We start from the raw sequence: 13,232 nt of genomic DNA on the forward strand, positions 1-13,232 counted from the left end.
GACGTTGTTTGGCTGTGGAATTTATTATATATATATATATATATATATATATATATATATATACTAGCAGTTCAACCCGGCTTTGTTTGGGCCTTACTAGCAGTTCAGCTCGGCTTTGCTCGGGCCTTATGTACTGCTAATAACTTTATGTGCATATATATATTAAAAAGTTTAACTCATGTCCAGGTAACCTGCATCTAAAATTTCATGTGTTTAGACCCAAAATTCGCGGAGGAGTTTGGTAGAGTCTGCAAAGGTTAACTCTTTCAACTTTGACCTCTTGGCAGCCAAATTTTCGCCCAAAAACTGATTAAAAAGCTTGCTATTTCAAATGTTTAGACCTAAAATTACCTGAATAGTTTTCTAGAGACTGCAAAGGTCAAATCTTTTGAACTTTGATCTCTTGGCAGCCAAACCTTTTGCCAAAAACCCATGAAAAAGCTTGCCCTATGTCTGAATACACTTTATGTAAAGTTTCAAATGTTTAAACCAGAAATTGGCTGAGTAATTTGCTAGAGATCACAGAGGTAAATTTTTTTTTTAACTTTAATCCCTTAACTTTTATTGTTTGGGCTCAAATAAAATTATAAAGTTTGATCCATGTCCAAGTAACCTACATCTAAAATTTCAAGTGTTTAGACTCAAAATTGGCAGAGGAGTTTGGTAGAGTTTTCAAAGGTCAAATCGTTGAACTTTGACCCCTGGACAGCCAAATATCTGGCCGAAAACCGATTACAAAGATTTTTCCAAATTTCAATACCCCTTATGTCAAATCTTGAGTCTGTAGATTGAAACCTGACAGAGTAGTTTGGTAGGGAAATTTCTTATTTTGTCCCATGTTTACTTGGTTAGGTCCGGACCATAAACTAGTTATGGCATGGCTGAAGCTAGGAAATAGGCCCAAGTTAGCGGGGTACTGGAAGTTAAACACCTTTCTTCTAGAGATACAAGACTTCTGAGATAAGTTAATAGAATTAATTAAAAAGGCACTAGTGAAGGCGGTTACCGGGAGTAAGTGGTGGTTAGATCTTAAAGCCAAGATTAGTAGCTTCTCCAGCAAGTATGCACAGGGCCTCGTACTAGATAAGGCCAAGATGAAGAAGCTGCTAGAGCAGAAACTAGGCCGAGCTGGGGGGGGGTGATATAGTTTGTCAGAAACTAGCTAAGCAGGACATTCTGCACAAGACTAACACAGCCCGAAACCCCTCCGGGGCCCGGGCGTCAAGATCAAAGTGTAGTATCTGTTCTGACAGATGCGGCAAGTTATGACTAGCAAAGACCATATGTGGGGGTAACCCCACATATCTGACCTTGGTCAATGTAGGGGCAACCCTTCATACCAAAAGTTACTTATCGAGCTCCCATTTCCCACCTCTCGGGAGCTGGTCCCCACTTTCCCTCCCCCCTCCCTCTATCTCCACATTAAAAAACGGCCTTGTGCCTAGTTTGCTCAGTGGGGAAGCAAATAAATCCCACAAGACTAACGAACGTTATGAAGGTCAAGTAGTCAGAGCTAGGCTTAGAAAGATAGGCAACGAAGCGATCAACTCTAACGCTCACACGCATTGCGTGATTTCTAGGTGTGGTTCGGACAAGTATATTGCGAAAGTCAGACATCCGAACGAACGCACCCTGGAATCGACTCGGGAGATCTGCGAGAGGTTTCAAGAACATTTTGAGTAGCATTTTACACAGCAGCCCGATCTTCCGGTCCACGAGTTTAATGACTATTTGGTCTCGAGGCAGCTAGAGTAGTTAGTTACGAGGGTCGGGTGACGGAGCAGGAGGTCTTTGCTGCGCTGAATCAGGTCAGCTGTGACAGATCGCTGGGACTCGATGGTCTGCCATACGAACTGTGTTTGAGGATGTTGCTCATGTTTCTGCATCTTCTGCACAGAATGGCTCTGCCTGATGGCTCAGTTGCCAAGGTATCTGCATTTGCCGATAATGTCATGGTCTTTGTGTCGAGTTTCAGAGACATCTAAATCGTGTCTAAGACATTTGCTCGATACGAAAGAATCACGGGGGCCAAGATAAATTGCAGCAAGTCAGTCAGACTGCAGTTAGGTGCCTGGAGTGGTAACGCAAACCTCTCGACACCCTTCAACTGGATGGATGGCCCAGCTCAGATCCTCGGTGTATGAGTGAGACCAAGTCTCCAGCTCAACAAAAATTAGTCGGAGGTACGGTCAAAGGTGGAGGCTGCGGTCAACTCGTGGCTTACTAGGAAATTTTCCTTAAAGGGTAGAGCTGAGGCGTGCACAACATATGTCTTCCCTCTCATCCTTTACTGACTGGTTATACTTCCCCTGCCTGCACAATGCCTAAAAGCTCTTGTCGAACTCTTGTCTTCACTTCTTTGGGGCAAAGGAAGATACTGGGTGAGCAGACATCTGTATTCAATGTCCATGTGAGGGATGCTTGGGAATGCCAGACCTGAAGTGTCATCGAGACGCTGAGAGGCTGGCTTTCCTGATCCACTACCTTCAAGATCAACCATGGCACCCCACGATTACTGCCACCTTTCCCGACCTCATTCTCGACCCCTCTTTCAAGAGTCATCGCAGGCAGTTGGGGAGACTCAGCATTCCTGAAAGAGTGCCGAGCCATGCTAAAATGACTACCAAGGTTCAACGACCTTATGACTGCTACCCGTAGGGAACTCCACAGGAATCTAGTGAGGGGAGCTGCCGATGACTCGTTATGCATGTGTTTGGTTTGGCAGCAGAGTGAGGTGAGATCCGCTCCGCGTGGAGTTGGGCGCCAGGTTCAAGTCATCTGAACAACTCGGAGTTCTCTCTGACCTGGCAATTAGCAAGAAATGTGCTTTGTCTCAACAATATGCAATGCAGTTCTATTTTTTTTTTTTGGAGTCACCTGACTGTCCCCATTGTGAGGCGACGACCTCAGAAACAACTGATCACACTTTTTTCGATTGCTGCGAACTCCACCGGTACTGGTCGTATGTTAGCAAGGTGATGGCTCCCATCAATCCCAAGCATCCTCACCTGATTACCGTATCAAATGTAGTGGACAATGTGAGGCTGCCATGGGACTGAGAAAGACAAATGGCCATGGCGAGAGAATGGTGATTTGGATGTTGCTGTCCTTTTCTGATCAAGATATGATCGCTTTTTTTAAACACCAACTACGGGTGAAGATCAGATGCAACAGAAGAAGGCTGCATCGTGCATTCTTTGAAAGAAGATGGATACATGTAGCAAGTCTGTGTGTATAAAGAGAGGCCAAATTTGAATACGTGTTCCCCGCCTAAGTGTGGAGCACGTGACTCTGGGGTCCGTCGGACCCCTCCTCCAGTCTAACCTTTTCTAGTCTCTTAGTTAGCCAAGTAAATCTTTTCCTGAATTAGAAAGCCTCCAAGACGCCCCCTCCTCCAGACCACAATCTTTTCTTAGAGGCGACATATTTTCACGAGATTGGTATTGTTTTGAAGCTTGACAAAAAATATCGAAAAATTTGCCCAAAACATTAATTCCTTCACCCTCAACTGGACACTTTTCTACAGAGAGGAGTCGCTTTTTTCACCAATATTTGCGAAAGACTTTTCGATTGTCAAACCTTAATTTAAACCTATGTCACTTCCTGTTTGGTGATGTATGCAACAGCAAACACGTCACTTTTTTTTTTCACATTCCTTTCCTCTTTCATGGTACTGTCTACTACCATTTTTTTTTTTTTTTGCTCAACACCCGAGCAACGTCGGGCACCCAGGCTAGTAATATAATATAAAAAAGGTATGTATAACTTTTATTCCTCATCTTTTATTTAATACTAGTCTGGGTACTTGGCGTTGCCCGGGTGTTTGGAGGTGTTTGTTGAGCAAAAAAAAAAAATGTGGTAGCAGGTAGGCAGGCTCGAACCCATGCCACGAAGGCGGAAAAAAAGTGAAAGAAAATCTGACGTCTTAGCTGCTGTTTCCATGACGTGAGCAGAAGTCAAAAGCATTGAAATTAACCAAAGTCAATCCAACGGTAACAATGATTTGCTAAAATGTCAGCAAAAAAAAATTCGACCTTTCTTTGTACAAAACAGGCAAATTTAGGGTGAAGGACTTAATGTTTTTGCTCAATTTTTTGCTATCTGAGACGTTGAGCTTCAAAATGATACCACTCTTGTCAGGATCCGTCACCTCTGTTGAATGTTTTTGTGAGACATACATACATACATTTAAACAGACAGGTGAGATTTATATTATAGACTAACCTGAGTGCCCGGCGTTGCCTGGGTGTTTGGAGGTGCGTGTTGAGCAAAAAAAAAAAAAAAAAAGTGGTAGTAGGCAGGCAGGCTCGAACCTGTGATGTGAAGGCAGAAAAGGAAGTGAAAGAAAACCTGACGTTTTACCGCTACTCCATAATGCGATCGGAAGTTTGGAACGTTGAAATTAGTAAAGTCATTCCAACTAATAAAATAACTCGCAAAAATGACGACGCAAAAAAAACAACAAAAAAAACGACCCTCCTTGTAGAACTGCCCAGTTGAGAGTGAAGAAATTAATGTTTTTAGCCAATTTTTCAATATTTGTCGTCTGAAGGGTCGAGCTCCAAAACGATACCGATCTCGTGAAAATCTGTCACCTCTGTCGAAAGTTTTAGGCAGATGTACAAACATACATACATACATTTAATCAGATAGGTGAGATTTATATAATAGATTATATATATACTAGCAGGATCTGTGGAAATTCCACAGCACCAACTTTCATATGTAATATATTGCTGTTGGGCATTCTGAGGACGTTCAGCATGAATGGAAGCCCCACAATATTATAGCCCTTTTGTTAAAAGTATATAAAAGTATAAAATTATTTATCTAAGTCATTGTGTTAATGTTGTGTCAGAACATATCTGGTTATTACCATTTACTTCCAATATCCTTATAGGAGTCTGTGACATATTTCCATTGTATGGACGCCCAGCAGGAACGGAAACCCCACAATATCATTAGACTATCTTTGGACAGAACAGATTCTACCCTTGGATCCTTTCGAGAAAAGCAAGAAGGTATATTTTAGTTTCACATACGGCCCCAAAGCCGCAAATTTGTTTTACAATGCGTGTTCGGTGATCAGGGGATCCTATTTATTAAAAAAGAGGATAGAAGATGATAACATACTACGAACATTAAATTATCGCATCTATATACTAATTTAATGTGCATAGTATGTTATCACCTTCTATCCTCCTTTTTAATAAATAGGATATCCCGATCCAATAATTTATAATCTGGAAACCGTGATACACGTATATACGTACGTACATTAAAAGTACTACAGTATGTATATATATATATATATATATATATATATATATATATATATACAGAGAGAGAGAGAGAGAGAGAGAGAGAGAGAGCTGCCGACTGTCTATGTGACGGTTGTAACTTCGATCCATGACTGGGGAATGGTGTATGTCTAGCCACACTGATGAGTTGTGATACAACAAAACCATACTGTATGTGGATGACTCTATATATATGTACTGTAGTACCTTTAACGTACGTACATACGTGTCACGTGAGCAATAAAATGCAGTTAGCTTTGCTGCAGTTTCACGGCATTACTCAATCGTCGAAAGCGAAAAATTGATTGTGTTTTCTGTCACCAAAAATACACTCTATGTTTCACTTCTGATAATCAGATAATACTGTTAATCCTTTCCAATCACTGCATTAGTTTGCTTCCAAAAGTTCGCTCTAGTTCGTATATTATTATAGGAATCATAAATGAATTCTTATAGAATTAACCTCTAATTAATTCTCGTCAGATCACAGTAGTTAAGCAACGAAGAGTGTCAGATCACCGTAGTTAAGCAACGAAGACCATTCTTAACTAAGTAATGGAGTGTCAAATCGATGACCATTTGGGAAAGTCCAGCACTGTATGTACCACGTCGAGATGTAGAAATTTCAACTTTGGTATCTGGAGGTGCGCTTAATTCACTGGGAGAGATGCACGCCATGTCTTTGTTCAGACATGCACCTAGGAGAAGGAAAAAACTCTGATATAAAACCTAAGGTCTACTGTCTGCTCTGTCCTGTGCCAGCCATTGCACCAACTGAGATTAGCAGTTGTACCAAAAAGTGTGGTTCATTCCGCACAAAGCCTTCACGACTATAAACAAATCATCCGTGTGGATTTCCAAGCAACTTAAGTTGTTGTGGTGGAGCTCATACATGGATATCGATGGAAGGATCCATCACACCCACACATATATATATATATATATATATATGAGCTAAACTTTGCATGGTCTGTAAATCCAACCCCTATAATATTTTGTAAGGAAACGGTCATCAAACAAAAGAAAAACAAAGCTTTTCTATAAATAACAAATAATATGCTTATTTGAGCGACCTACACCGTTAAGTGTAGGTTGCTGAAACAATAAAGCAAGGAATTGAGTTAATATAGTTCGGTTGACTCAGCATCTAGGTGACGGAGCAGGAGAAAAACCTCTTCCTTCATAGGTGGTAGGAAGCTCTCTGTCTCTGACCTGCAAATAACGAAAGGTCTGGAAGTAGTTCTTCAATAGTTCAGTCAATATTCGTACAACTTGAAGGCTGCTTGGTTATAAATACCTTGTGATACAGTGATGAGCACCTCTTTTGTTGGCGCTGGATTTCCCAACACATTTTAAGTCTTGTACCTGACTTTGCACTCATGGGGAGGCAAAAAAATCAAGAAAATTATGTTGTTGCATTGAAATATAGTGCCAACAGACTTTGACTCGAAATTTTTGATAAAACTATGGATCGCCAAGCATTATCAAGATGGCAGGCAAGCGCCAATAAATAAAAGTTTGTCAGGTGCCGAGTTAATGGTTGAAACACACACACAAACACACATACATATATATACATTATTATTGTTATCTATAATATAAATCTCACCTGTCTGTTTAAATTTTTTTTTTTTTTTTTTTACACAGTGATCACCACTTATCAAGGCCCGGAAGCCACTCAGGGATAAGGGTTATTGCAAGTACATTGAGTTAGTGAGGAGATTTGCTGAAGTGTTTACTTAAGGGGGCGGTTCATTAGGAATTTGTTAACGTTGGACTTCAAGACATCCAAATTGTAGTCCGGAGGGAAGCAGGCAGACGGAACAGAGTTCCACAGGCGTGCAGTTCTAAGAAAGAAGCTTTGTTCATGGAATCCGCGTTTTGATTTAGGCACAGATATAGAGTGGGGGAAATTTTTCACAGTGGATTCAGCTAGACGGGTGTTTCTCGTGAAAGATTGGCGAGGGGGGACCAGAGATTGGAGTTCAGACGAGCACCTGCCATGGAAATAACGATAAAACAAGGACAGGCTCGCAACGTCTCTTCTGTGGGAGAGAGGTTGCAGGGTAGAGAAAAGGGCATCCCCCACTAAGCAACGAAGTCTATTTTGTACTCTGTCAAGGCAGGATAGGCTGTTTTTAGCAGATCCTGCCCAGATATGGCAACAGTATTCCATCCTTGGACGTACTTGGCTTTTATATAGATAGAGAATTGCATCAGTAGTGAGATATCTTCTGGAGCGGTAGAAGGATCCCACCATCTTTCCAGCGACCTTGGCAACAGACTTGATGTACGTGTTCCATTTCAGATCAGGAGTAAAGGTCAAACCCAGAAGCTTGTCAAAACACGGAGCCTCACCCAGACGAGAGCCATCCATCACAATTGATGCCAGATGGGGATCAGAGCGTTGATGATGTAAGGATAGGAGTTTGGTTTTGGATGCATTAAAGGTAACCAGCCACATCTTCCCCCACTGAACCATGCGCTCGAGATAATGTATGTATGTATGTATGTATGTATGTATGTCTGCCTAAAACTTTCGACAAAGTCGACGGATTTTCACACGATCGGTATTATTCGAAAGCTCAACCCTTCGGACGACAAATATCGAAAATTGGCTAAAAACATTAATTCCTTCATCCTCAACGGGGCACTTTTTTACAGGGAGGGGGTCGCTTTTTTCGCCGATATTTTCCAAAGTCATCCCCTCTTTTTGATTGACTAGCCTTAATTATAAACCTTCGCTACTTCTGGTTTGGCGATGGACGCAACGGCAAAGACATTAGGTTTTTTTTTTTTTTTTTTTTTCATGTTCTTTTCTTCCTTTGTGGTACTGGTTTGAGCCTGCTTGCCTACTACCACCATTTTTAAACAGAACCGAGTTTCAAACGGCTGGAGTTTTATTTATTTTTTTTTTTGTCAAACTCATTGAATTGTACCCATCACCTTCATCCTGATCATTGACGATATATGACTTTTGGAACGCTCCTTCATGTGTATTTTACATGTATGTGCATGTGTACGTGTGTGTATGCATATGTAAGTACATGCTTATAATGTGTGACTCTATGTGTGTATGCTTGCATATGTGTGTACATGCATATGTATGCTTGCACGCATTCTGTGTGTATGCATGTATGTGTGCATGCATGTGTTTATTTCCATGTGTATGTGGGGTGGAGAGGGCTCCCGTAAGCCGTGGTGAAGGCAACCCTTCTAGGAGAAGCAAATCTCTGATTTTAAAAAACAAAGCGGGAGACTAGTACCCGCATTAAGCTGGTCTGCAGTTTAACTTGTTGCTGGCTATCTTGCTCTTGCTTGTTGCTGGACCTCAACATTTTGAACCGAGAGAGAGACTTAGCTGTCGTACAAAGCTAAGACTCTGTAACATCATCTTTGTATAGATACTCCCTCAAGCATATAAAATAGTCCTATAGCAATGGAAAAGTTGTGACGCGTGTAGACTTGAAATGCTGGAAGCATGTAATAATTGATCTGCCACCATTATATGTATCCGTGTGTGTGTATGTACATATATGTGTACGTATGTTCACTTGTGTATGTATATGTATATATATATCTATGTGTATATGTATGTTCAGTATGCTCTGTATTTAAGAATTCAGGTGATAACTCATCTCCCTCTCAGTACAGACCAATAAGCCTCCTGTGTGTTATGAGTAAGTTGCTGGAATCCATATTAAATAGAGAAATAGTCAACCACCTCAGCAGAAACAACCTTCTTAGTGACACACAATATGGTTTCCGTTCTGCAAGATCTACCGCAGATGTGCTAACGGTTATATCTCACAGGATTATTGAATCTCTTGACAAAGGCTTCCTTTCTAGGGCAATTGCTCTTGACATATCAAAGGCCTTCGATAAGGTATGGCATAAGAGCCTACTTCACAAGATTTCCAGCTACTGTATAACTGGAAATGTTTTCTCAATCATTAAATCATTTCTCTCTGATAGGCTCATAAGAGTAGTGGTCGATGGACAAAAATCAGAGGCCTGCAGTATCAATGCTAGAGTCCCTCAAGGGTCAATCCTGGGCCCAACTCTCTTCCTGATCTACATCAATGACCTCCCTAAACACATACTTAAATTATTCGTTGACATCTATGCTGATGAAACGACCATCTACGGCAACACATCAAAGGCTGTAAATGACAAAGTTCTCTCTGATTCTCTCTCCTCTGATCTCAAGTGCATGATTCAGTGGGGGAAGTCGTGGCTGGTTAACTTTAATGCATCTAAGACCAAACTCCTATCTTTACATCATCAACGCTCTGATCCCCATCTGGCATCAATTGAAATGGATGGCTCTCATCTGGGAGAAGCCCTGTGTTTTGACAAGCTTCTGGGTTTGTCCTTTACTCCTGATCTGAAATGAAACACGTACATCAAGTCTGTTGCCAAGGTTGCTGGAAAGATGGTGGGATCCTTCTACCGCTCCAGAAGATATCTCACTACTGATGCAATTCTCTATCTATATAAAAGCCAAGTACGTTCAAGGATGGAATACTGTTGCCATATCTGGGCAGGAGCTGCTAAAAACAGCCTATCCTGCCTTGACAGAGTACAAAATAGACTTTGTGGCTTAGTGGGGGATGCCCTTTTCTCTATTCTGCAACCTCTCTTCCACAGAAGAGACGTTGCGAGCCTATTCTTGTTTTATCGTTATTTCCATGGCAGGTGCTCGTCTGAACTCCAATCTCTGGTCTCCCCTCACCAATCTTTCACAAAAAACACCCGTCTAGCTGAATCCACTGTGAAAAATTTCCCCCACTCTTTATTTGTGCCTAAATCAAAACGTGGATTCCATGAACAAAGCTTCTTTCTTAGAACTGCACGCCTGTGGAACTCTGTTCCGTCTGCCTGCTTTCCACGACTACAACTTGGATGTCTTGAAGTCCAACGTTAACAAATTCCTAATGAACCGCCCCCTTAAGTAAACACTTCATCAAATCTCCACACTAACGTACTGTACTTGCAATAACCCTTATCCCTGAGTGGCTTCCGGGCCTTGATAAGTGGTGACCACCGTGTAAAAAAAACAAAAAACAAAAAACATATGCATATATGTTTGTGTGTGTTTGTATGTATATATGTATATATGTATATATATGTTTGTTTGTGTATGTATGTATATGTATGTGTATCTATGCATATGTGTATGTTTGTGTATAAATGCATAGATATGTATGTATATGTATTTAAATGTATGTGTATGTATATGTGCATATATGTGTATGTATTTGTATGTGCATATGTATGTATATGTGTGTTTGTATTTGTATATGTGTGTGTATATATGCGTTTATTTGAGTATGCATGCATGTGTGTATGTATATATATTATGTATTGTGTATGTATGTATATATGTATATATGCGTGTATGTTTATGGATATATGTGTGTGTGTGTGTATGTATGTATGTGTGTATACGTGTACGTATATATATGTATATATAGCAATGACCGTCTTCAGTGTCATGTCTGCTTGAGTGTGTGGATTCGCCGGTACCACTTAAAAAATTAAAAAAATAAAAAAAATTTAAAAAGTATATAAAAAGTCATGTTAGGGCTCATGTCTGAGGGAGTGGCACTTGTCTGACAAGACGTTGCAATCATCAGTATGTATGTATGTATGTATGTATGTATGTATGTATAAAGAAATCAATAATACAACAACGTATATTTATTTGTATATAAAGAAAAATAAATCCGTCCCATCCATCATACAAAAGTTAGCGAGTAAAAAAATGCTATTTTCTAGCCTCCAGACGAAACCATTTCAAGTGGTAAGGGGAAGCGAGAAATCATATAGCAAGTCAGACATCCTCGCTGTCTTAAATGAATACAAAAAGAAATCTTCCACTATAAATTACAGGTCGATAGTGATCGTTTTCTTTAGGTCATCAGAAATGATTTATATATGAAAAACTGACGTAATTCTATAAGTGATAAGAGAAAATGAATATGATATCTGAAATGAACGTCTCTCGCATTATAAGTTAAAACATTTGTTTTTAAATAACTTCGTTTATAGGTTGATTTTTTTTTTTTTTAAATTTAATTCAAATAATCTGAAATTATTATAAACGCGTTTAAACATGTAAAATCCGTAAAAAAAAAAGAAAAGAAAAATGAATGAAATATTTCCAATTAATCCAATCCTTTAAGGATTAATAGGGATTATTAGATTATACATTTTTTTTTTTTACTCGAAATAATCATTCCTAGGTTGTGTTTGTATTCATTTTTATTTTATTTTTCACAGGCGAGTATTTTTGTTTTTTTGTTTTTCCCCCTCCATATTTTAAAGATTTTGAAAGAAAATAAAAGAAGAAAATGTATACTTATAGAATTAACTCCGTCTCCGAACTGTGCTCCGAAGCTTTTTTTTTTTTTTTTTTTTTTTTTTTTTTACTACGTGTTCCTTTTTTTAAGAGGTGGTTGTTGTTGCCACCTGAACTTAGAGTCATTGATTAAGGGAGTTTTTTTAATTATTATTTTTTTTTTTTTAATACATGCTTTTTAGTTATTAGATAGTTTCAGGTGGGGTTGTTCTCCTTACACACGCACGCGTGTGTGTGCGCACACACACACACACACACAATGAATAAATGAATAAATAAATTTAAAAAATGCTCGATTTAAAACGTGAGTGAGTCTACATAATCACCAAAGGCAGTAATTTAATAAGTAGCAATTTATTTTATATTTTTGATTTAAAAAAAAAAAAAAAAGAAGCTATTTATTAATTTATTAAAAAGAAACTTTCAACTTACCTTCGCTAAAAGCTGCCACCTCTGCACTGCGACGCCGTTAGAACCGGCCAATTTCTTAAGTTTGGCACTTTGATTATGATTGGCAATTTTCTTCAAACCCCGATTATACTCCCCCACGACCGGCGAGGGTCTCCTGTTACAATCACCGGGGCTATTATTTGTAACATCCCCGTTTTTCTGTAGATCCGTTCTTTGGGAAAGAGGGGAATAATTCTGTTGTGTTTTTGTTGTCGTCTCGTCATTATCGACAACGACGACCACTTGGGAAACCGAAGACGAACAAGAAGAAATAGATTCCGATTTCTCCGGTTCCGTCGAAGTCACTACCTCCATATCGGTCATGTATCTTTGCGACTAAAAGGTCGAAATAATACTGCGACAACGAACAGAGAGAAAGAAAGAAAGAAAATAGGAAGGATGATTAATAATAATATTATTGATAATAATCAATGATCATTTAGTGGTATAATTCAAGATGAGAGCCTTAAAAATAAAAATAAAATTTGAAAAACGGCTTTATCGGAGCGGAGCGGAGCGCCACTCACGTTTCCTTAATAATTTGATAATTTCAATTTCCCGAAAGGTGCGTGTATTAATGAGTCTTCGAACACTTGCGAAAAACAGGACGCGCTCTTTTCGTTGGCCGGATTGATATTGTTGTAGGTATTATTTGGCATTATTACTTTCTTTTTCACAATTAGTAGCGCGGAAGGGTCGGGGAGATTCGACAACAAAAACTCTTTCATACATATTATATATATATATATATATATATATATATATATATATATATATATATATATATATATATATATATATATATATATATATATATATATATATATATATATATATATAAACAAAAAACAAAACAAAACAAAAAAAACGCCAATGTACGTCGCTAAGTAAGAGTGGCGGTGTGAGTGCGTGTTTTGTTGTTGTTGCGTTTCTTTTCTTTTTCCTTTCTTTTTTTTACTACTGTGATTGAAGAATTGTTTCATTCACTGCGACGGTGGCGATCACGGCGACGACGACCACGCCGATATTTATTTCTCCATCAAGCGCAAATTCTTTCTTCATTCCTTTTCTTTTCTTTGTTTTTCATTCAGTCACTTTATATTCCTTTCTTTCTTTCT

The 13,232-nt window shown here is 39.1% G+C and overlaps 1 protein-coding gene across 4 annotated transcripts in view; it reads right to left on the bottom strand.

The window, feature by feature from the left end:
• Nucleotides 1-12,791, bottom strand: part of LOC145260436 (calmodulin-lysine N-methyltransferase-like) — a 206,130-nt gene extending 193,339 nt beyond the window's left edge. Inside the window, exons 1-2 of one of the 4 annotated variants that reach the window (XM_080118442.1) lie at nt 12,642-12,779; nt 12,097-12,469 (exon numbers count right to left, since the gene is read on the bottom strand). In XM_080118442.1, coding sequence (XP_079974568.1) covers nt 12,097-12,438 — 342 coding nt within the window. In that variant the 5' untranslated portion in view covers nt 12,439-12,469; nt 12,642-12,779. Of the gene's footprint in view, nt 1-12,096 lie in introns of all 4 variants that reach the window. The other 3 variants (XM_080118445.1, XM_080118444.1, XM_080118443.1) reach the window with 3 other exon arrangements.
• Between the last annotated feature and the right edge of the window lie 441 nt (nt 12,792-13,232).

The sequence above is a fragment of the Euprymna scolopes genome, chromosome 36 (assembly GCF_053919585.1).
Source record: "Euprymna scolopes isolate OS-2025 chromosome 36, ASM5391958v1, whole genome shotgun sequence".
NCBI lineage: Eukaryota > Metazoa > Mollusca > Cephalopoda > Sepiida > Sepiolidae > Euprymna > Euprymna scolopes.